Here is a 25,028-nt window from a genome sequence, read left to right as displayed (position 1 = left end):
ATGACTATTGGAAAAATGTACTCTTGCCTGGAAAATCCCCTGGACGGAGGAGCCTGGTAGGCTACAGTCCATGGGGTCACAAAGAGTCGGACACGACTGAGTGACATCACTCACTCACTCACTCACTTATTGGAAAAATGTTAAGTTTGACCATACATACCTCTGTCGGCAAAGTGATGTCTCTGCTTATGATTTTAAAATACACTAAAACATTTCCTGAGCCCCTACAAGTTTTGTGGACCCAGGCACAGTGCCCCTATGCCTATGGATAGGTTAGTCTGATGCCAGGCAAAGGAGGAAGCTTCACCTGCAGGGCTAGTTGTGGGCTGCTGATGGGGAAAAGCTGGGAGAAGCCTAATTTGTGGGAGTTGTTTTTCCCATCCCAGAGCAAAACAAGCCTGACTGGCTGTAGACAGTTGGCAAAAGCATTTCAGTTTATCAGTTTGTAAGTATGATAACTGCTTCTCTTTTAAATGTTACAATGGGTAGCAATGAATTAGAGTCCTGGAGTCTGATTTCATGTTTTGAATCTGTTTAGCTGTATGACCCTGGGCAAGTCTTTTACATCAGTGTTCCAAACCTTGCAAAATGAAGGAACTGGACTAGGCAACAATTCTCTAGCTATCACTTATGCTGTATATGCTTCTGAAATATTCTTAGAAAAAGTCTCAGATACGATAGCAGGTACTAAAGGAGGCAGGCATACATAGACCAGGATCCAGAAATAAGTTATTTACTGCAATATGATATTAAATTTAGCTCTGAAATTTCTGGCAGCTGAGAAATAATATAAAATTCTTGTTGTCTGACCAAAGGGAGGGTGGCACTTCTTTTATGTATTTATTTGGCATTGCTGGAGGAAGTCCTCCAGAGGGCATGGTGACTAGTTGACCAGTAAGTGAACTGAGCAACGGACCCCCCACCATATCTTTGCAATGTACCATGTACCTTTCACCCACCATCCCCAAAGTGGGAGCCCTTGTCCAGAGGTAGCCTTGAGAGAGCAATGTGGTGTTGAGTCCATCTGGACTGAAGATGTGGCTGGACCAGTTAAGGCCTCTCTATAAGCTTTTAAGTTTCTGGCAGGTGGGTGTGGAGATTCACTCACCTTGTGGCCACCCAAGACAGGACTTGTTGGTAAGTTCTCTTGCTTATGAATTCTGCCACCGATCAATTTGGAGTGGTCTGCTTCTTTCTTTGGTCTCTTCTTGCCCTTTCTGTACAGGAGCCAGTTTCAGATTTCACCCCGGAAGCTCCTGACTTTGTGAACCAACAGATTTATTCATATATTTTATTACAAAAGGAGTGCTAACATGATTTAACTTTTTTTTAAGCAAAAATTCACTTATGATCCCTCTACCTCGATAAATAGAAATATTTTCCCTCTAGTCTTTACCAACATAAAAATAATTCAATCATTACCACAGAAAATCTCTTTGCTTTTCTTGCCCCAAGAAGATACATCCTTTACTCCGCCCTGCTGTAGTGCTTGTACAATTTTAAGGGCTGTTATTTTAAGGGTCTGCTCAGTGTCATTTAGGTAGCTAGGAAATTCCTTGACCATTGGGTGTTTAGTGGGTTTCCAATTTTCCATTACTGCCTAGAACATGCAATTAGTATTATAGGGCTTTATTTACTTCTTTCTTTCTTTTTTTTTTAGGGTTCAGTTCAGTTCAGTTCAGTCGCTCAGTCGTGTCTGACTCTTTGTGACCCCATGAACCGAAGCACGCCAGGCCTCCCTGTCTATCACCAACTCCCGGAGTCCACCCAAACCCATGTCCATTGAGTCGATGATGCCTCATTATATTGTAGCCATGAGTTCCAGGAAACAAACTCACTCAGAAGGACAATGCAGATAGTGGAGTGCAGTTTATTATACCGGCGGGCCCAAGGCAGAGTCTTCTCATAGCCTAGGACCCCGACCAGTTTTTGTGAAAAACTTTTATACTCTAAGTGTACGTGCTCAAACCCACCTCCCCAAATTCTCTGAAACTAGTCTGAACAAAGGAAAAGAAAGATACAATCAACGTTAATCCGTGATTCATATTCCTTAAGCTTAGGTAGTTAACAGCCGACATTTATCAATAGGCCTGTGGTCATACCCCAATAAGCATAATAGAATTTATGATTCTATTTGGTTACACAGATAATTAGGGTATTTGTTTAGGTGAAGGAGAGTCTAGGTACGAGCCTTGGGGCTCTTCCAAGGAGGCGGGGAGTCTGGTTTTCCATTGGTATGTCGTTTCCATAGGTACTGGGCATATAGCTCAAAGTCCACAGGTGGCCCAAGGTGGAGTCCTGCTTTCAGAATGGAGCCTGTTCTGTCTGTTTCCTCCTTCGATATGAATTCCCTAAAATGAGAAAATCAGGTCAAAAAATATGGATGAAATTATTTTCTAAACCTTGACCCTTTGCTTCCCTTAGAAATTATTCTGCCTTGACTCTTGGGTACCACAAGCTAAGATCAATTTACTAGGCAATCTTAGGGAACAATGATCATATTCAACTCTAAATGGCTCTGGATGGGTCTGCTGTGAGGCAGACTAATTTATCCAGACACAAAGCTTTTAGTATTTCAATGTATATAGTATGGTTAAGCAGAGATAGGATGGAATGTTTTATTGAATTGGAAATAAACAGTGTCTGGGCAGGTGGCATGGAGGGGGCTGCTTCAATGCGTGGCACTTCTCTTATATCCTGGAAGGTGTTAAAGGGAGGTAAGTTCATTGTCCTTGTGAAGATGTCCCCAGAAACAGAGCTGGAATCCTTCTGGACTGAGTCTCTGTGCTGTTTCTCCACTATTCACGGCTGTCAGAATTTAACTGGAGTGGAGGAGAGTTTCCTTCTTTCCTGGATCTCAAAAGCTCAGTCTCTAAGTGCTTCAACTTCTCATCCCCAAGTGTTTCCAGAGAAGACAGCCTGAGGGAGAGGAAGTGGTGCTAATTAAATCCTCCCTCTGTTTTCCAGGCACTGGAGCTTTTCACAGATGTCTGTTGTTAGGCTCCAGTTCACACAGTGCAGCAAATACAGAAGCAGGCTTTCCTTTCCCAAAGGCACAAATCTTCCTTCACAGGTTACAGGGAACTCTAGAAACACAGTTCCTTCCAAAAGCCTCTGTAAGAGGTGGCAGACCTGCAAAAATAGAGCATGCAACTAACAGGGAGGCTGCATGCCTCTGTGTGCTCTCTCTCTCATGCGCACACACACACCCCCACTAAAATTCTCCTGCTTCTCCATGCATGCCCTTGTATTTCTCACAGGCCAATAACTTGAAAAACTTATCTGAAAACTCAGTGAAGCCCTTCCTGCTGTAAGACAGCGTGCATCATGGCAGGCTTGTCGACCTCGAGTGTGGTTGGGAGTCCTGAGTGGGAGTCCAGGTGCTTTCTCTCCTCTCCAAGTGTGCCCTGGGATGCATGTGTGCATGCGTGTGTGCTTCTAAGGCGCTTCTGTCATGTCTGACTCTCTGCAACCCTATGGCTTCTATGGACCGCCAGGCTTCTCTGTCCATGGGATTCTCCAGGCAAGAATACTGGAGAGAGTTGCCATTTCCTTCTCCAGGGGATCTTCCCGACCCAGGGATCAAATCCTTGTCTCTTGTGTCTCCTGCATAGGCAGGCAGGTTCTTTACCTCTAGTACCATCTGTGCTGTGGACAGGGCGGGGGTTGGGGGGGTGGCATCCCACCAACTCTGGGATCCTCAGAGAGATGGAAACAAATCCATCATTCTAGGGCTGCTGGGAGAATCAGAGGAAATAACCTGTAATGTGATCAGCAGAGGGCTTTTTGCTTGTGAGTCTCTGACCAGCCACGTGTTCCCTCCACTCAAGCCCCTCAGGGTGACTGTGTATGTCCACATTTGCCTGAGACAATGCTGGTTTATGCCTATCATCCTAGCATAAGTGTTAATAGCACTTTCTTCATGCTCAGAAGTATCCAGGGTTAGGCAATAAACTATATGCTAGTACTGTTTTACCACCCTTGACTACTCTAATTATTCCCAGTTTCAATCATGTAAATTTGCTGTGGGTAGGCACCACTTCTCACTTTCTGTTGCTTCACAAAGAGGAAGGAAATGGAGTTTGTGGGAAGGAGCCCTACGACTAAGGTGGCATTCCCAGTCCCATGGTGACACTGGGCAGGAGAACTTCCTACGTCGTAGCATTGGGCGTGTGTGCACAGCAGCTGTAACCGTGTGGCCGCAGCTTGCGAAGGGCCACTTGGTTGAGGACACCTTTTGCTAGGCTAGCATGTAGCTTCTATTTTGTTTTGCTTTGTGATACTTCTTTTAATTTACAAAATATTAGTGAATCTACTGTGTTTCTATTTAAGTCAGAGGAAGTCATTGTAAGCATCCAGAACCTTATGAAAACAGAAAATAAAAATCACCTGTAACTGTATCATCCTGAGACAATCATTGCCTTTTTAAAATTGAGGTCTACTTGATATACAATACTATATACATTTCAGGTGTACAACGTAGTGATTCACAATTTTTAAAGGTTACCCCAGTTATAGTTATAAAATACCAGCTATATTTCCTGTGCTGTACAATATGTCCTCATAGCTTCTATATTTTACACATAGTAGTTGAAAGTGAAAGTCGCTCAGTGTTGTCCAATTCTTTGCGACCCCTTGGACTATACAGTCCATGGAATTCTCCAGGCCAGAATACTAGATTGGGCAGCCTTTCCCTTCTCCAGGAGATCTTCCCAACTCAGGGATTGAACCCAGGTCTCCTGCACTGCAGGTGGATTCTTTACCAGCTGAGCCACAAGGGAAGCCCAAGAATACTGAAGTGTGGTAGCCTCTCCCTTCTCCAGCAGATCTTCTCACATCAGGTATTGAACTGGTGTCTCCTGCATTGCAGGTAGATTCTTTACCAACTGAACTACCAGAGAAGCCCACACATATAGTTGATACCTCCTAATTCCTTACCCCTATCAGGTCCTCTCTCCTTTCCCTCTCCCCATTGGTAACCACTAGATTTTCAGAGATGATCATTGTTAATATTTTATTTTACTTCTTTTCAGATTTTGTTTCTAACCTCTGTCCTACCATACATGTATATACGCATGCAAGTTCAGGTATTATGTCTTCTTCCCTTCCTTCCTGCCTCCCTCATTCCCTCCCACCCTCCCTTCCTTTCTTCTTTCTGAATTATTGTAACAAATTTGAATAACATTTTCATAATATTTTATGACTTATTTTTCCATTAGCATTACATTTTGGACATCATTCTGTAGCAATATATTCTCACATTTCTGATGACCAAATTGTATTTGTGCACTATGACTCTTGTCTTAGTCAATTATCTGCTGATGGATACTTAGTTTCACTATATATATTTTTAGTATTAATCACAATGTTGTGTGAGTGTCTAATATTGCTATTACATACAATGTCGTGCTGTTAGACATGAAGTTATTTATTTATTTTTTTTTGCTATTAGACACAATGTTGTAATGCATGGCCTTCTATATTTACATCTTTTGGCATTTGTCTAAATTATTTCTTTAGGATACATTTTTATTTTTTAATTTATTTTTTTACTTAAAAATTTTCTTTTTGGAGTATAGTTGATGTACAATGTTATATATAGCAGGTGTACGATGTAGTGATTCACAATTTTTAAAGATTATATTTCATTTATAGCTATTATAAAATATTGGTCATATTCCCTGTGTTGTACAATATGTTCTTGAGGATACATTTTTAGAATTGCAATTTTTCAGTTTCAAGAAAGCACTCAGTTCTAAGTGCTTCTGTGCCCTATTAGTAAGAAGTACATTAAAAAGTGCATTATCATTGCTTTTAACTCCTAAATAAGCTCACAGGCCAGTAGACTTTCAAGAAAAAACACTACAAAAACTTGAAGAGAAATTTTCAAGTGATAATAATTTCATATTGTTCTTTCCTTGTTTACCTTCCTGTTTCATGGAATTAAAGATGGGGAAAATGGAACTACTTGTAGCCTCTTTTTTTTCTGTCCAGAGAGTCTCTGCTGCTGTCCCCTGGTAAATGTCCCCTGATGATCATATTGTCTGTGTTACTGAACTCCATCCGTCAGTGCATCTGTTCAGTTAACGTAAGGTGGGTTTGTCAGTTTCGGGAGCTTTGGTTGTTCATCATGGGCTTTTTTCCATAGTTAAGACACAGGTGATATTTTTTTTTCCCCCTGAGAATTTTGTTTCTTTGTTTTAGGCTAAAGAAATGTCAAGAATTGGGAGCTCTGAGGGATTCCAGCCTGTGTCTCTGAAGCGAGAGGAAGATGACCAACCTTCTGAGACGGATCAGCTGTCCATGGAGGAGAGGGAGCCAGAAACAGAGGTCCCAGTGCCAAAGCAGATTTCAAGGCTGCCAAGTGTGGTTGAATCAGCTCTCTACCCGAATCCCTATCACAAGCCTTATCTTTCACGGAAGTACTTCGTTACTCGGGTAAAATCATAAAAGCATTAGTGTTCTTAAATACTGCATAAGACTTCTCTTTAACATCTTAATATTCTTCCATATACCACATTTTATCAACAGTTTTCACATTTGTTATCTCATGTAATAACTACAATAACTGTGAAGAAGTCATCCTTATCTTAATGTCAGGTGAAGGATCTGAATTTCAGAGAAGTTATGGGTCTATTTTGACCATCAGAGAAGCAGGTCCTCCAGTTTCCATGGGTCTTTGGCTCCTCAGTTTTGTATTCCTGCTAAACCTGACCTCAATAAGTTAATGCTCCATGAAGAGAAAACCAGACTTGCTAGAAGAATATAAAGCTGGGAGCCCAGAGGGAGTTATTTGCTCTATGTTAGGAAAAGACATGAGTGATGGAATAGAAAGCATTGCTGAGAATACCTGAACCTCAAGGGTATACAGGGCATGCTGGTAGTCGAGTGTAGGGCAGGCACTTCATTCCAAATATAGAGTTGCAGTCTGGAACTCAGCTTCTTCCCTGTGCATCAAAGCTGGGGAGTAAATAGATGGGTGCATAATGAGGGTGGTGTTTATATATCCAAATGTTAAAAATATTTCCGACTTCTCACGTTTGGATCAAGTAGAAACATCCTTGGTTTCTAGTACCTTCCTCTGTCTTGAATTCTCCTTCCTGTTTATAGATCTGCTTTCAGATCAGATCAGATCAGTCACTCAGTTGTGTCTGACTCTTTGTGACCCCATGAATCGCAGCACGCCAGGCCTCCCTGTCCCTCACCAACTCCCGGAGTTCACTCAGACTCACGTCCATCATATCAGTGATGCCATCTAGCCATCTCATCCTCTGTCGTCCCCTTCTCCTCCTGCCCCCAATCCCTCCCAGCATCAGAGTCTTTTCCAATGAGTCAACTCTTCGCATGAGGTGGCCAAAGTACTGGAGTTTCAGCTTTAGCATCATTCCTTTTACCAATCCTTTAACTTTCTTGTCAACACACTAGCAGTGAGCTCATAGGCTATAAACAATTAGAGGCTAAACTGTGGATTGTACACTGTGGCAGCAGAGACCACCTGAATTTTCACATGTACCTGGAGCATCTCTTTACTGACATTTTTTTTTCAACTCAACCTCCTAAATAAGTGGTGGCTAAGAGTTTGAGGCTATTTATAATGTTTTAATTAATGAACTTGGATGTTCTAGCTTTTAAAGTTAATCTTTGGTTAAGATAAAGTTGTAACTAAAGAGACTCAGTGTGTGTGTATATGTGTGTGTGTGTTTGAAAACATATATCCACATTACCTATATTCAGTGAGTCTTAGCTATATCCAGTGACTCATATATGCAAATTGCTGGCATGTTCCTTATTATGTGTGTGTTTGTGTGTTTTTGTATATGTAAAGCAAATGGCTTGTTTTCCAAAGCATGGTAACTTTTTTGAATATGCAAAGTTTAGTTGTAAGATATATCTGGGATAAAAATCAAAGCATCCCTTAGAATGTCCATTTTTTTTGATAGTGATGATGTATCTATCAGGGTTAGATGAGAGAGGAACAGTGATGAATGATATGGAATAATAAATGTATCATTGGAAGCTGGTATAGTTAAGAGAGCTGCCTGAGAAATCTATGCAAAGCTGTTGTCTTTGCATCTGTTGATGGGTCTGGAGGTGTTATACATCAACCAACTGGCCGTTGTGCAGTAGAACTAGGGAACAGGGGAACCTACATGGACGAATTAGAACTCCTTTTGATCCGGCAGCACTCACCACAGAAAAATGGAACCTGTGCTGCTCTCCCACCAAGTTTGGATTTGAAGATGTGTGTCATTTTCAGGAAAAGCCAGTATTCTCCACCGAGTGAGCTGCACACTTACTCAGTTCAGGGAAGGAGGATCTGAGGGAGGAAGTCTGACTGTAACAAAAGAAGCTATAGGTCCAGGGGCTTCCCCCACTCCCTTTCATGCCATCAAACAAACAAGAGATCAGCAGATCTGAACAACGGGGTCTGATTGGCCTGCCCTGATCTTCAGCAAGAACACGACTGATGTTTCACTTCTACCTTTGAAGTCTGACACAAATGTCTGTTGTGGCCAACACTAAGTTGGAAGCAGACAAGAAAGGGAATTCTAGAAAGTGTAGTTGCAGCTCAGCTAAACTGACACAGATCTGTGGTTTACAAGGATTCTGTAAATTCTTGTAAAGTTACAACAGAGCTTTTATTTATTTGTTTACATGATGCTTTTATTTGTGTGGCTCTGTGTAGCTTATAAGAGACAGTCCCCTGGAGCAGCACTGTGAGGTAGGCAGAGAAAGGCTTATCAGTCTTGTTTTAGGAGTAATGCACAGAAGCTTCAGAGGAGTTAAGTGACTAAGTCGTATGATATTAGTGTAAGACCTGTAGCTAGGCTCTGTATCTTCTAAGTCCGGTGGTCTTTCTACCATAAAGTACAATTGAACTTAGGATGTTTTAGTAAAGGTTTTCTATTACTGACTCTGATTCATGTGAAGAACATCTTTTCCACCAGGTGTATAGAAATCAACTTTAAGTTCTCAAGAGCCTGGGAAGGAAAACCTTCTTCTAATTTTGTCAGTGAGTCTGAAGTAGACACAAGGACTCTTTAGGAGGTGAGTGTGAGGGCTACATTCCCAAGGCAGTCAGCATTCACTTTCCTTCAGACTAAGAGACAAAATATGAAGAGGTTTTATTACTTTTTTTTCTTCTTGGTTTCTTTTTTTCTTTTTTTTAGCACACGAGTATAATGAATGTGCTTTAATGCATTCTAGGATAATGAAAATGAGATTGTTGGTTCTACTGAAACAATGATAAATATTAGCTTGAATAAATAAAGGAATGATATGGTTTTACTACCTTGTAAATCACAGATCTGTTGATGTGGTGGTAGATGAGGAAATGGAAGGAGATATGTGTGTGTGGTGTGTATGTATGTATAAATTTCTTCTCTTCAAAGTATGGATAAAATGTCAGTTTTATCTGAGAGTTTAAATAAGCTACTTTTTAAAGGGTTCTTAATACAGTGTAAGACACACCTATTAACATTTCATAAACAGCATCTCTTGCTATTCTAAATACTTTCTTCCTCTTTTTTTTTTTTTTTTGGTTAATTTGGCATTCACATTTCTGTAAGTGGTAATAAGACATGGCATTAAGATGCCCATGACCTCACCATGACCTCTAAAGTAAGGTATAAATGTAGACCTATAGGGTCTGGAGCAGCAGAGAGGTTTAAATGAAGGAAGCTAACTCATTTTCTCGAGGGATAATTAAATCAGACCAGGACTATGAATGACTCAGACCTATGAAACATTAATCACATCACAAGGTATCACTTCTTGGAGCTGAAAAGAGCTCTAGTCCAGTGATGATCTGGTGTGGTGCTTCTCAGCTTTATCATGCAAACAGATTACCTGGAAAGCTTGTTAGAATATTGGTCTGATTCAGTAGGTCTGGGATGAGGCCTTAGATTCTGCATTTATATGCACTCTATGGAAATACTCATGCTTTCTGTCCACAGATCACACTTTGAACACCAAGTTGCTAGTCAACGCTCTCATTTTTAGTGGCAACTAAGACCCAGAGAGGGGCAGAGGCTCACCGGAAGTCCTAACACTTAGTGCACGCTGACTTGCCCAAGAAGCTAATAAGAACCAAAGCTGGGTTTAGAGTTGATGTTTCCCAATTCCCATTCATAGTTCTTGATCCCAAGCAGTGATTTTAAAAGAAATCAATTTATTACAGTGTAAGAGTTTTAAGGCTATGTGGCAAATGCAGAAGAGCAGTAAGACTGAGTAGACAAATTTTTTGGCCTTGCATTTTAGGTTTTAAAGTAATTTCACTGGAGGTGGTTTATAATTCCACAGCTCAAAGTTAAAGAAAATATATAAATATGCTTTTATACATTTTGATGAATATCCTTTCTTACTTTTTTCTTACATGTACATTTTATTGTGCAAAACATAGGGTTACATCTGTTGTGTGTGCTCAGGTGCTCAGTTATGTCTGACTCTTTGCAGCCCCATGGAGTGTAGCCTACCAGGCTCCTTTGTCCTGGGGATTCTCTAGGCAAGAATACTGGCATGGGTAGTCATTCCCTTCTTGAGGAGATCTTCCCAACCCAGGGATTGAACCCAGATAGCCTGAGTTGCAGGCAAATCCTTTACCATTTGAGCCACCAGAGAAGTATCATGGAAACGTAATACAATTTATTTAAGTTTTGCTGTATATTTAGGCTGCTTTTTGTTCATATCTTTTAACTTGGAAGGGAAAGTTATTCCTTGGCTCACTGAAGCAGATGGACTCAATTTCTTAGCTGCCAGGTGTGGACACCTAGTGCTCTAATAAGAGGAGGATCAATTATATGAGTTTCAAGTTGGATATGGAAATATAAGATAATTTAAAGCAAACAAGAGGCATCTTTAGCATCATAACATTGTGTATTAGATCACATCTCTCAATATCTGGTCATAAAACAAGTTAATCTGGTCCCTTGAACCTCTTATGTTATTTTATGGGTCACTCTGAGTTGTTGCGTTCTTTCCTTAGTCTTCCAGACAAGTGTTTATTTACTGCAACTTTGCCCTTCTGATGTGGCTTAGCGACATTCTTGCTTCGAGCCAGGAAGGGCCTCAGAGAATATCTAATCCTACCCCTAGGACACACAGAACTGATGTGACGTCTCTTCTCTGGCAGCTTAGGGGCCATGGCAGGCCTGGAACCCAGGATTCCTGGCACTTTGTGCCACCTCTCCACTGTCTCTGACCTTGGACAGTGAATGAGCAGTCACATAATGAGGGTCTGAACCAGTTGCTATCAGTCTGCTTGGATAACCTTTTCCTCCTATTTTTGTTCATTTGCTATTATTGCTTAGACATGTCTAAAAATGGCCTACTGCCTTCTCTCCACAAAAGTACCCCTCAAGGCTAATAACTTGAGGTATATTATGATAATCACTTTAGTTGTAGAGAGTGATATTCAAAAGCAACTTCTTATGAAAGGAACAATACTTGATCTGCATGGGGAAAGATATATTTAAACTCCCTGTAGGACTCTATATTTGCAGATACCTTATCAGAAAGTTGAAAGCGATTAGAGATGGGGAATTATCTCTAAATTTATACTTGAGAATGTAAATTACATACAAACTAATGGGACTAAAACTATTTGATCTTTTAATATTTAATTAATGGTTCCCCGTGGCCTTTTTATAGCCTGTGTTCTATTGTGAGGAACGAGACTTTAATAAGCAGGTTCGGGACTTCCCATTGTGTGGCAAGATGTCATTGCCTTCATGACACTAATTTGGCTTTCATACTCTCTCCTTTTCCCTCTTCTCTTACCATAGGCTTCCCTGTGTCTTGCTCTTATACTGGGAACAACTAAATATATTAGTTGTATTGTTATTGTCTGTGTGAGCTTCCCTCTGGCTTAGAAATTATATATCTCACTGGGCAGAAGGTTTCTGGATTCCCCTCCTTATACTGAAATGCTTTGAAGATGGTAATAAAAGTTGATGTTTCTATCTGAGCATAGATCCTTAACAATTACGAGATAAGAAGCATTTCTTTCATTTTCAGAGAGAGACAAATTTGCCTGGGCTTTACAAATCAGGTCCAATTCAGAACTAGTTTCTTACCTTATGAATGTATCACAAAGCAAACCCTTTCTGAGGACGATGACACCCTCAAGAGAGAGCTGACTGTGTCTTAAGTCCCTAGGAGCACTCTTTTCTACTCTGTCCTTTCTTCTCACTGTCTGGCTAAAGTGTCCATTACAAGGGAAAATATTAATAGCAGACATGAATATTGTTTGTGTGACAATTGACTCCCAGGCTAGTCTAGCTCAAGGAAATGCAAGGAGACAAATACATATGTCTGTATATGCATGGCTGAGTCACTCTGCTGTGTACCTAAAACTTTTGCAGCATTGTTAATCAGCTCTACTCCAATATAAAATAAGTTCAACAACAAATACTTATGTCCTTGAACTTTCCTCAGCACATTTGTTTTGACTGAAACTATTTAGGGCTGGACATCAGAGAAGCTATTGTTCATTATGTCATGTAGTGACTTAAAAATAAAGATCCCCCTAATGATTTTTTTCTTAAAATTTATAATTAGAAATGTATGTGTACTCTCTTGCTAAGCTTTATTTGATCGGATGATGAGTACATATCATTCCAATATTCTTTCCTTTGAGTCTCAGGCTGCAAGGAGTCTCAGAGCTAATTGTTCCACTGCAATAATCATCTGATCCCCTGATCCTGGTATAAAGGTTTCCCTTCTATTTAGTATTAACAAGAAGAATGATAATAGAGTCTTTTATTATTCAATGTTATCAATGTGTTGGGCATTTCCAAACAGCTGCTACAGTTAATGGTATCTCATCTATCTAACAAATGCATGTAGACTGATTTGTGGAATGACAAGGTGACTTGGCGAGGGTCTCATAGCAACCAGAAAGGCTGAGATTTAAAAAAAAAACCTTGGCCTGGACACAAGTCAAAAGGTTCACACACTTTATTGTATTTTTGACACTAAATGGCTGAAGTTAATGTATCATAGTAACCATGAGTAACAAATGGAGAAGAGTAAAATACTTTATCAGGACACGATGCATAACTGTTCCATAAAGGCGTGATCGATGTTTCTACTGAAGGTGAGAACTAAGGCAATGAGTACCCAGACAGGATTTCAGAGATTTCCAAACTGTTCTCTAAAGAATCCACTTTACTTTTAACCTTTAACTTTTGAAAAGGTGTATAGTAAAACAATGGGCTTCCCTGGTGGCTCAGCAATAAAGAATCCACCCAAAATGCAGGAGGCTCAGTACAGGAGGATGTGGATTTGATCCCTGGGTTGGGAAGACCCCTGGAGTAGGAAATGGCATCCCACTCCAGTATCCTTGCCTGGGAAATCTCATGGACAGAGGAGCCTGGTGGACTACAGTCCATAGGGTAGAAAAGAGTTGAGCATCCACACAGGGATGAGTAGTAAAACAACACCTCTATACACTGTGTCCACCATCACGTTCCTTCACTGTAGGGGACGCCTGTTAACCTTTTCTGTGTATCTTTCTAGAGTGACTTTAGGTGTGTACAAACAAAAATACTTATTCTTATCCATTCCTCCCTTTTTACACAAATGATGACATATTTACCCTTGCTTCATAGTATGTTTCTTCATTTTTTACATATTTATCGTATTTCATTGCATGTATGTATCCCATGATATACCTAACGAGTCTCCTATTCCTAGACTTTTGCATGGTTTCCAAGTTTTTGCTATCCACAAACCAGGCTGCAGAGGAAACTTTGCATATGTCATTTTGTACATATGCAAGAGGGTCAGTAGTATAACTTCATAGAAATGGAATGTGTGGATCAAAGGATAGATCATTTTGATGGATTTTGCTGATTGCCTTTCATAGAAAAGACGAGGAAAGTTTTGAAAATTTATACATTCTTTTATTTGTCTTTACATATTTTTGGCAAAGTGCCTGGTATAAAAGCATTAAACAAAATGCTTATTTCACTATTATTTCATTATTTTTCAATTCTATTTCTAATTTTTTTTCTTCTGAGAAGTACTAGTTTCACTACCAAGTTATATTAGCTTGAAGAAGAAATTACATGGATACAGGAAGAGAGACAGGAAAAATAGCCATGATGAATCATCAAAGAAAATATCATTTGCAGAGAACTTTGACCATCGAGCCTGGTAGAGTCAGGGTGCATCATGGAGAGCTGAGGATGGGCGATGAGAGAATTGTCACAGAATCCCAGGAAATTTCCATGAAACATAGACCAGTCCTACCAGCTGTGCTGTGCTTAGTCACTCTATCATGTCCAATTCTTTGCAACCCCATAGACTGTAGCCTGCCAGGCTCCTCTGTCCATGGGGATTCTCCAGGCAAGAAGACTGGAGTGGGTTGCCATACCCTCCTCCAGGGGGTCTTCCCAACCCAGGGATTGAACCCAGGTCTCCCTCATTGCAGGCATATTCTTTACCATCTGAGCCACCTGGGACTGGATCAGTGATGCTGATACAACCTCTTGTGTCAACGTGAGCACAAAGCATATTTAATGAATGTCCCAGAACTTACTGATTTCATGACACACCAGGTTCAGCAGGCCTGGTGTGCTGTATTAGCTTTCTGACAGCCCTTCAACCAGCAGCAGAGGATGACAAAAGAGTCAGAAATCATTCAGTCTACTGGCTGACTGTCCAATTCAACAGGAAACTTGTTAAAATTGAGAAATCAGAATCTCTAGGTGTAAAGGCTGTGATTATATTTTCTTAAAGATTTCCAGGAGATTTTGATCATCAGCTTGGCTTGGAAAGCTTTGGTCCAGTCTACTCATTTGTCTTATAGATAAAGAAATGGAGGCCAAGGACAGTAAATCATTGTCTAGAGGTCAAAGAATTTGTTCATGACAGATCTGGAATATCAACCCAGGACACCCAACTCTAAGTAGTTGTCCTGCAAATTCCAGGATGACTTGGGCTGTGTGGAATGAATTGGAAGGGAGGGGGAAAAGTGAAAGTATGAAAGTGAAAGTCGCTCAGTCGTGTCTGACTCTTTGCAACCCCATGGACTATACAGTCCATGGAATTTTCCAGGCCAGAATACTGGAATGGGTAGCCTTTCCCTTCTTAAGGGGATCTTCCCAACCCAGGGATTGAACCCAGGTCTCCCACATTGCAGGCAGATTCTTTACTTCTTTTCCTATATTTTACATGTGGACTCATGTAAGATTTTTCTTAACCAATGGATTCTGTGGTCAACATTTTTTAAAGCCTTTTATCAATGACTGAGAAAACAAGCAACCCCAAATCCTACAACCCACTCACCTCTGGGAGAAAAGTATATTTGAATGGGTCTTGGCCAGGCTAGTGTCCCTGTTTCCTTTTAGGAAAGGTCTCAAACCAGGAGGATTAGGAGTGCTAATATTTATGGAAGATTAGGTGTTTAGTATAAATCCCTATTACACAGAGAAAATACGAGAGCTTGTAGCATACTTGTTCCAGGGTTGGGCATGAGGTCAGCACTGTGTTCTTTGCCTGGAGGTGGAATGTCTAGATTTCCTGTCTCCTGTCAGTCACCTCTTACCGGAGGGAACTTGACAAGTTACTTCCACATGCAGACCCGTTTCCACACCTATAAAATGAAATGGCTTATAATTGATGAGCCCTGACCTGTAGTGATTCTATACACTGGAGTTACCCAAGATGCTTTTAAAAATCCTGATGTACTGCAATGCGGATCCCACCCACTGCGTATCTGATATAATTGGCCTTGGTTCAGCCTTGGCATTAGAATTTTCCAAAGCTCCCCTGGTGATTCTGATGAGTAACAAAGGCTGGGAGTGACTGCCTAGAGAACAATGGTTCTTACAGTAGAGTCCCACACCAATATCATCACCCAGGAACTTGATAGAAATGAAAATTCTCAGGCCCCTACTTGGAACTACTGAATCAGAATCTCTGGGGACAGTGCCCAGAAATATGTGTTTTAAAAACACATTTTAGGTGATTCTCATGTGCACTGAAGTTTAAGAATCACTAAGCTTGAGCGTCTATGAATTTCTTCTTTAGTCACTAAGTTGTGTCCAGCTCTTTATGATTCCATGGACTACAGTGCCACCCCTGCCCCCCACCTCCCCAACCAGGCTCCTCTGTCCATGGGATTTCCCAGGCAAGAATACTCGAGTCGGCTGCCATTTCCTTCTCCAGGGGATCTTCTGGACCCAGGGATTGAATCTATGTCTTCTGCATTAGAGGGAGGCTTCTTTACTGCTCAGCCACTAGGAAAGTGAATTTCTTGTTAAGGAACGCCAATCGATTTTTAAACTAGAGGAAGGCTCATAGTAGGAATACCTGCTTGGAGAATGGTGAAGAAAGAGAGATAAGGAGACAAAAAAGTTCATTTCCCAGAACCAGAATTACAGTCAGAACATTGGAAGGTTTTTCTTTTATGTTTTACTGCCATGTACTGTTTGAAGAGAGAAAAGTTTGATAAAAAAAAAAAAGGAGATATTGCTAAATGCATTGAATTTCATTATAAACATATTTGTTTGTCAGAAAAACTGGCCCTCTGAAAACAGCGATCCTAATTTCTTTGAACAAGTGAGAGTAAGATTATGAAAGGCTTATAGGACCTGGATCACTTTTGTCTCGGACAAGGAGAGCAGCTTAGTAAATACCAGAATTCAAGACTAAGCTCTCTGGCAGGCAGTGCCAACAACCAACAGGCTACTCCAAGAACTATCTTTCCTGGTCAGCTTTCTGGAGGTGGTGCTGGGATATAGTAACTAATCATAAGCATGAAGGGGACTCAGGCTTCTCTAAACTAGTTATTTTCTTCTTCCTACTCAGCCAGGGGTCATTGAGACTGCCATGGAAGACTTGAAAGGCCATATTACCAAGACTTCTGGAGAGACAATTCAAGGCTTCTGGCTCTTGACAGAGTGAGTAATTATGACTAAGTGAAGGGCAATGGAAATCTAGCCTTTTGTTTGACAATACCATAATAGAATAGGCGATGGCCAGAATTTCTGGAAGAATTTCTTCTGGTTACAGAGAGATCATCAATTACTCTCCTGTTGCAGAGTAAAGTCTTGTGGTGCCCCATGGCTGATGTTATGACCAAGTTTGACTTCTATGACTGTTTTCCAAGATAGTTGCCTCTCTCAACTATCATTGCAAGTACCTTAACTCAGGGCATGACCATTTCTCACAAGGACCATTGCATTAGCCTCCTAATTGAGCTCTCTGGTTCCAGTCTCTGTCTCTTGTAAGCACTCTCTCACCAATCATACCATGCTACTAACCATCCCACTCTGGATACAGTGGAAAGGAGGGTTGGGAAAGAGGATGGGTGAGGTCAACATATACAATGTGAATTTTGAGCAAAACACTAGGAAAAATCATGTAGGATAAAGACAGGTCACCTGGTAGAAAGGGATAGACTGGGAGATTGGGATTGGCATATACACACTCCTATATTAAAATAGATAACCAACAAGGACCTACTGTATAGCACAGGGAATTCTGCTCAATACTCTATAATAACCTAAATGAGAAAAAAAGAAGCTGAAAAAGAACATACATGTATGTGTGTACCTGAGTCACTTTGCTGTATACCTGAAACTATCACATGGTTAATCAGCTGTACACCAACATAAAATAAAAATTTAAAAATAAATAAATATAACCCCTTCCCCACCACTGCCAAAAAAAAGACAGGCCACCTGTTCAGAGTTAGGATAAAAACCAAATCTAACACTTACATCCTTGTCAATTTATTGACTGCTCTATTCACTCTCAAGTTTTAATCTTAGCTACAGGGGTTTTCATTGCAAAAGACAGCATGGAGATGGTTACCTTTCTGTCCTCCCCCAAAACTCTAGTGTCTATGTGACCTTTACTTAAACCACCAGGCAAATATGAGGAATGTCATGGTCTTTACAATAATAGGTAAAATATACTCATAATAAGGGTAAGAGGCATGTCTTTTCTTCTACAGAATCCATAACATTAAGAGGAGAATGCAGTTAGAATTTCACTTCAGAGTTCAGTAAGTTTTCTTGGTAATATGATCTCCAGAGGTTTCAGCAGAAAAGTTCAGTAACTTCTATACCTTGAGTGAAGAATCATTTAGACTTTCACCTCTGGGTGGGACATCTTCTTTGATTAAGTTTTAGGAGGGCAACTCTGGAATGTTTAAGCATCCAGGCAAGCAGAATAAATCCCTTAATCAATGAAATGCAGAACCAAATAACTTGTTTCCATCTGTCTGACCACCACATGATATCATTGTTTCAAAAGAGTTCCAATATTTGAATTAAAATGAATTTTGAAAACCAACCTGACAATTTCTGAGCATTTGTGTCTTAATATATAAATTAGAGATAATGATATATACTTGATGAGGTGTTAGGATGACTAAATGAGATAACGTAAAATTCTTAGCAAAGTCCCCAGCACATATGACTTTTCAATGCATATCAGTGTCCTTTCTCTGTTCACAGTAGTATTGGTAAGCCAATAGTTAATTTTTGTTGTTATTTGTAGCCTCTACTTTTATTTTTATCTATCCATCTCCATCTCTATCATCATTATTTTCCACTCTCCACCTCTCATTGGCAGGGTAGAGTATGACTTGTGCAAATGAAAAGCCTGCCTTGATTAGGATAGGTGTCTACTTAAATTCTGAAGGTCACATCAGAGGTAAACACTTAACTAATTCATTTCTACAATGTATCTCATTTATAAGAAAAGATGCACAAATGTGGTCTTTCAAATTCAGTGGTGGATGTTTCTGTAACTCTTACATATTAATAATAGTATCAGTTATTTCTTTAATGGGCTTCCCTTGTGGCTCAGCTAGTAAAGAATCCGCCTGCAATGTGGGAGACCTGGGTTCGATCCCTGGGTTGGGAAGATCCCCTGGAGAAGGGAAAGGCTACCCACTCCAGTATTCTGGCCTAGAGAATTCCATGGACTCTGTAGTCCACGGGATCACAAAGAGATGGACACGACTGAGTGACTTTCTCATTTCTCTCTTTTCTTTAATAGTGCCTATTTTGTTTGATTTTATTTGACCTGTTTTTTTAGTTGTTTGAATGCTTTTGCTTAGTGATTACAATAGCCAGTAGATATCAACTATCCAAAGATAAATCTGATTGTGTGATCTGTGTTGAGGCTTATCTCCATTATTGTGTGCTTGCTTTAATATCAACTAGGATGCTGAACCAAGCAGTGTTCAGATAAATATGAACAGTTTTACCCCCAAGACTCAAGTTTTGTACCTAGCTCTAAACCTAATAGGAAGCTCAAAGAATTGGAAAGCACTTTCCAGCAACTGGCTTTCTGTTTTGCTTTCATTTTGTGGTATCCATTTATGTTAAGGACAACAATAATGTGTGTATCCCATGCATGTAGAATTTCAAGCATCACATTTGCTTATTTGCTGTCAGGCTTTCTTCCTGTGTGCATTGAAACCCATTTCTCCTTTTTAAATGGTAGTGATTTTGTGTTCTTTTTTGGTCATCCTCTCTGTTAAAATTCTTTTACTTCTCCCATGACCCTCCATCAAAAGCAAGTTTCAAGAGATCTGATTTCAGTCATTTCTACCAGAGTAAGACATTGCCAGTTACTTTCCTTTGCCTGTTAATCCTTATAGCTTGATCAGACTGCCTACTTGTAATGGAAAGAGGTGTCAGTTGTAAAGATGTTCAGGCATCTGGACTAAATGAATGAGGTCCCAGACACTGTGACTGTTCAAGCAGAAGATAGGAGGTTGTTTGTCAAAAGAAAGACATGCATACAGGTTTTGAATGACTTATCACACTTAACTCTTCTGTTCATTTGTAGTGCAGCAAAAAAAAAAAAAAAAACAGCAAAAATAATCACATTAAAAGCAAACCTCCAAAATAACAACAGCAAGACTAAACAAAACAAATGTATAAATACACGGGCCCAGAGAGGTGAGAGCCCAGGGCTACTCTTGTGCCCTTTACTTGTTTTTCTAATGGAATAAGACCATCCGTTCTTATAAGTTTCAGGGGCTATAATATAGACCAATTTCCCCAACCTTACCAACCACACAAGACTCTTTTCAAGCATAACACTTACTTGTATGTGACAAAAATGACTGGGCTTTGTGTACATCAACTTTCAGTTTCTTCTGGGGAGATGAAAAATCCTTGGCTGCTTATCAGTGGTTTAAAGAATGTCTGCTTTCAAATCAGTATTCCATCTTCAGAATCATGAATAGTAAAAACCCTTTTAATGTAGTGTAGGTTGTTGTTCAATAGCCAAGTCGCATCCAACTCTCTGTGACCTGATGGACTGCAGCACACCAAGCTTCCCTGTCCTTCACTGTATCCCTAAGTTTGCTCAATTTCATGTCCATTGAGTTGGTGATGCCATTCAACTGTATCATCCTCTGCCTCCCCCTTCTCCTCCTGCCCTCAGTCTTAGCATTAGGGTCTTTTCTGATGAGTTGGTTCTTCCCATCAGGTGGCCAAAGTATTGGAGCTTCAGCTTCAGCATCAGTCCTTCCAATGAATATTCAGGGTTGATTTCCTTTAGGATTGACTTGTTTGATCTTCTTGCTGTCCAAGTAGTACAGGTAGTGGTGGTTTTAGTTGCTAAGTCGAGTCTGACTCTGTGTGACCCCATGGACTGTAGCCCACCAGGCTCCTCTGTCCATGGGATTTTCCAGGCAAGAATCCTGAAGTGGTTTGCCATGCCCTCCTCCAGGGGATCTTCCCAACCCAGGGATCAAACCCACCTCCCTAACATCTCCTGCATTGGCAGGTGGATTCTTTAGTACTAGTGGGACCTGGAAACCTGGGGTTACTTTTACCTATTCTACTTGTGTGCTGGAAATAATTTATGATAGTGTGCTCATCTTTCACCAACTGCATGTTCAGGGATGTCATGCTGGTAGCTTGGAATTGGTGGCAGCAATTATACCATGGAAGTAAGCAAACTCTAGAGATCAGAGTTTGATTTGATTGTTTTGTTAATTGTCTAAACTTAAGAAAGTAGTCGAGGATATGCTAATGATGCAGATTAAGTTTAAAAGTGTATATGTGGCTATGATATTGTCATAACACAAAAAAGGCTCAGAAAATATTATATTCTTCCAGTATTCAAAAACTGTTATCCAATTCGGCAAAAGAGTCATCTTTTCACTGATGAATGGATGAAGTCTGGACAGGTGACTGAGGAAAAATGAATGCCAGACAGAGGCTGCAAGGCTGCAGAAGGTCTATCTATGTATGAAATAAGGGCATGAAATAACATTAAGCCAGTCAAGGCATTTTCTGGGGGATATCACTCAAACTAGTTCAGGTGAGCTTCTTTGTGATGTTCTAAATTTATACAAATGTATCATTCAGCAGAATTGAAAAAACAAAAGTTTGAAGGCATTTGGGTAGAGAATACAAGGAGGATAAGAGACCAAAAGGAGACCAAAACAAAAATGAGAAATGCAGTCAACTCCAGCGAGATCCCAGTTAGCTGAAACCATTAAGAATACCCTAAGAAGGGCTTTCCAGGGGGCCCTAGTGGTCAAGAACCCACCTGCCAGTGCAGGAGACATAAGAGACATAGGTTCGACCCCTGGGTGGGGAAGACACCCTATAGGAGGGCATGGCAACCCACTCTAGTATTCTTGCCTGGAGAATCCACGGACAGAGGAGCCTGGCGGGCTACAGTGCGTAGGGTCACAAAGACTTGAACACAACTGAAGTGACTTAGCATAGCATGAAGCAAGGAGACTCCAAGTGAGACTCAAGTTTTTAGCCCAGCCGGTTCAGGAACTTTATAAGCCTCTATAGCTATAAAGACAGGATGATGTTTTATCTCAGCTTTATCTCCTCCTTGTGCTTTGTCTTTCTTGGTCCTTCTGGGAAAGGACTTTCAAAATAAATAGTGTGTACCCTTTTAGAAATGATCCATTAAGCCAGCCCCAAGAGAACAACTTGACACTCTATGGAGTCTCAAAAAGTGTGATACAATGGCAATGAAGTGGCTCTTGAGTCAAAAGTACTCAAGATGTCTTTGACTGCGGTGTTTCGGGAGGTGGGAAGAGATGGGATCTTCACTCCACGCACATTAGTGTGAAGTGGTGGTGGGGGTTGTTGTTTTTATTCCTCTTATTCCTGAATGAGAAGACTTGCCTCTAGTGGCTGGGATCAAGTAACTCTTGCTCTTCATCTTCGTGGAAAATACTTTCAGCATGTTTCATAGCCTACCTCTCCTGAAACCCATGTAGGTTTTTATCCATGGCTTTAGTCAAATCCAGCTCTCCCATGTTGGACAGACAGACAATAAAATGAAGTAAAGGCAAGGAAGCAGCCTAGTGTCATAAAGAGTCCTGAATTTGGAATCAGAAAACTTGGGCTTGATTCCTGACTCTGCTGCTTATGATCAGTGTAGCTGGGTGAGCTTGAATGGGCTTTCCATTTTTTTTTTTAGTCAGTGAATTTGTTTTAGTACAGTCTTTAATCAATTAGAGATCCTCTGCTCTTGAAAGAAGCACAGCCACTGTTAATTTTTGGTATATATCATTCCAGCTCTTCTCTGCACATTTTTGTCAATGATTGCTATAATATTAATAGATAACATTTATTGAGCACTTAAATTGCACTTTGTGATAAGTGTTTTCTATGTGCTTGCCATTATATTGCTATAATTTATATAATTTTGATGATCTCTAATGGAATTTTTCTTAGGTTTTCCCTCATATTTTTCTCAGTTATCATGTAATTTTTGTAAAGTATTAGACAGTTACTTTTAAACTGTGAATGGCTACACAAGTGTGGATGTTTATATTATTCTTTTAAAATTGAAGTGCCAAGTAAGGGATATTTACCAGTAGGCCAGAGTAATATTTCACAGTTGGAAAGACAAATGAAAATATATATGACATTCTCCATTTGTTTTTGACAAAAAATAGTATTAAATTATATATTTTTTAAATTTATATATTTTATTTATATATATTTGTAATTTTAATCTATAAGTTATTATATAAATTATATTACATATTATATAATATTAAATATTATATAATAACTTATAGATTAAAAATTACTCTTCATTTAATTTAATCTTCATAGCATTTGTCTTAGGTAGAAATATCACCTCCAGTTTACAGATGAAGAAATCAAAGAGTAATACATATAAAATATTCAGAAGAGTAATACATATAAAATATTTAAACAATGAAGACTACTGGATAGCACAGGGACTATATGCAATATCTTGTAATAACTTATAATGGAATATATATATATATATATATAATTTTTATACTCTTCCAGTATAAGCTATTAAACACACACACACATACACACACACACACACGTGTGTGTGTATGTATACATAACTGAATTACTGTATACCTGAAACTAACATAGCATTATATATCAACTGTATTTAATAAAAAATTTTTAAAAAGAATAGCAGAGCTCTAAAGTAGCAGAGACAGGGCTCCAATGCATCATGCTGTTCTGACTTTTGCAAAAGTATTCTTTGTTTTGCCTTTGTGCTCAGATTCCATGTGTGCCCCTTATCAGATTGTAGCTCAATGGATAAACTCAACTCTATTTCCTGGGCTTGGTGGGGTGAGTGGAAGTGTGCAGGGCATTTTTGCTTAATTTAGAATGATTTCCCAGAAGAAATAACCATGGTGAATGTTTATATAAAAAGTGAGGTGTCCTGGGAGCAAAGCAATGTTGAGGCCCAGGAGATCAGGAGCCATTTCTTAGGTTTAGGGTGCCACTGAGTTCACTGGTCTCCAAAGCTGTGCCTGTGTTTGCTTTCACACCTGAGTTCATATTTGATCCTCAGACAGACCCATGGGAGAAAGCAAGGAGGGGCTATTGGCTTCATTTTATGGATGAAGAAACCCAAAGATTAAATGACCTATCTAAAGGCAACTGCTTATTAAGGGTCACAGGAGGACCTGGCTTCACAGGACCTCTCTCCCGGCCAGGTGGTCTTCTCATCGCTCTGCTCTTGCTGCCTTTTGTGATTTTTCATCTCCTGACACAGTCATCACCACAGTTTAAATTGGTTAAATGATCTTTGGGCCTGTGTCTTGTTTCTGTGTGGACTGTCTGTTGTTAGCAGGCAGGAGGACTGAGATTTGCTGGTCAGGATCGAGACCTTTTCCTCTTTTCTTCTCCATACCTTTCTGGCCTTGTGCTGTCCATTTGATCTTATTTAGTCTTTTCCCCAGAATCAGCTAAAAAGTCAGATACCTGTAGGGAATGGTGGCTACTGCTGTTGGGCTAAGGTTAATGGTGCTTCATCTTGTCGCAGTCTAATTACGAGCACTGAACTACTTTTGTAATGAGCAGCACTGCTGCTAATAATTTAAAAAATAAAAGCCAAACAAAACAAAACAAACAAACTGTGAACCTAGGGATTGCTGAACATTTCATTCATGAATAATAAATGTGAAATGCAAATGAACAGACTGAAATGTATCTCTTACCCAACCCCACTCATTTTTGCATACTTCCATCTCTTCTAGACTTTGCTACTCAAAGTGTGGTCTTAGAATCACCCCAACAGCAGCAGCAGTACTTAGGAGTTTGTTAGCAGTGCTGACACGCAGGGCCACCCCAGTCATGCAGAACCTGAGTCTGCATTTTCACAGGGTTCCCAGTGGGTTCCTGTAATTAACCTCTGGGAAGCATCAGTCTAGGTCACTTTCATGCTCATGTTCTGAGGACATCAGTGGATTCTCACTGCTTATGTGCCCTTCTGTTGCATCTTAAAGATCTTACACTGGCTACGAACCTTACACTAGTTCCTCTTCATCCCCTGATATAGTGCTGTGTGCTCTGCTCTCTCACTTAGGACATGTCATAGACTGAATTTCCCCTTCCAGCTTTATTTATTATTATGCCCCTTAGTAAATTCTATCAGTCAAATGGAACTGCCTGCTGATCCCCTAAAGTTACTGACACAATGCCTTGGCCTCATGATTATACTCATCCACTTTATCTGGTATGCTATCTCTCCCTCCTGTTCATTCAGACCTTTCCTGTCCTTCAGGGATA

The 25,028-nt window shown here is 40.1% G+C and overlaps 1 protein-coding gene across 1 annotated transcript in view; it reads left to right on the top strand.

Moving 5' to 3' along the window:
* Positions 1–25,028, top strand: part of TPRG1 (tumor protein p63 regulated 1) — a 159,766-nt gene that overhangs the window by 24,122 nt on the left and 110,616 nt on the right. Inside the window, exons 2-3 of the mRNA XM_070790204.1 lie at positions 6,205–6,438; positions 16,816–16,907. Of these exons, the coding sequence (XP_070646305.1) occupies positions 6,214–6,438; positions 16,816–16,907 (317 nt within the window). The 5' untranslated portion in view covers positions 6,205–6,213. The remainder of the gene's footprint in view (positions 1–6,204; positions 6,439–16,815; positions 16,908–25,028) is intronic.

Source organism: Bos indicus, chromosome 1 (genome assembly GCF_029378745.1).
Source record: "Bos indicus isolate NIAB-ARS_2022 breed Sahiwal x Tharparkar chromosome 1, NIAB-ARS_B.indTharparkar_mat_pri_1.0, whole genome shotgun sequence".
Lineage (NCBI taxonomy): Eukaryota > Metazoa > Chordata > Mammalia > Artiodactyla > Bovidae > Bos > Bos indicus.
Note: the sequence above shows the minus strand (reverse complement) of the source record. Positions and strands in the feature narration are given on the sequence as shown.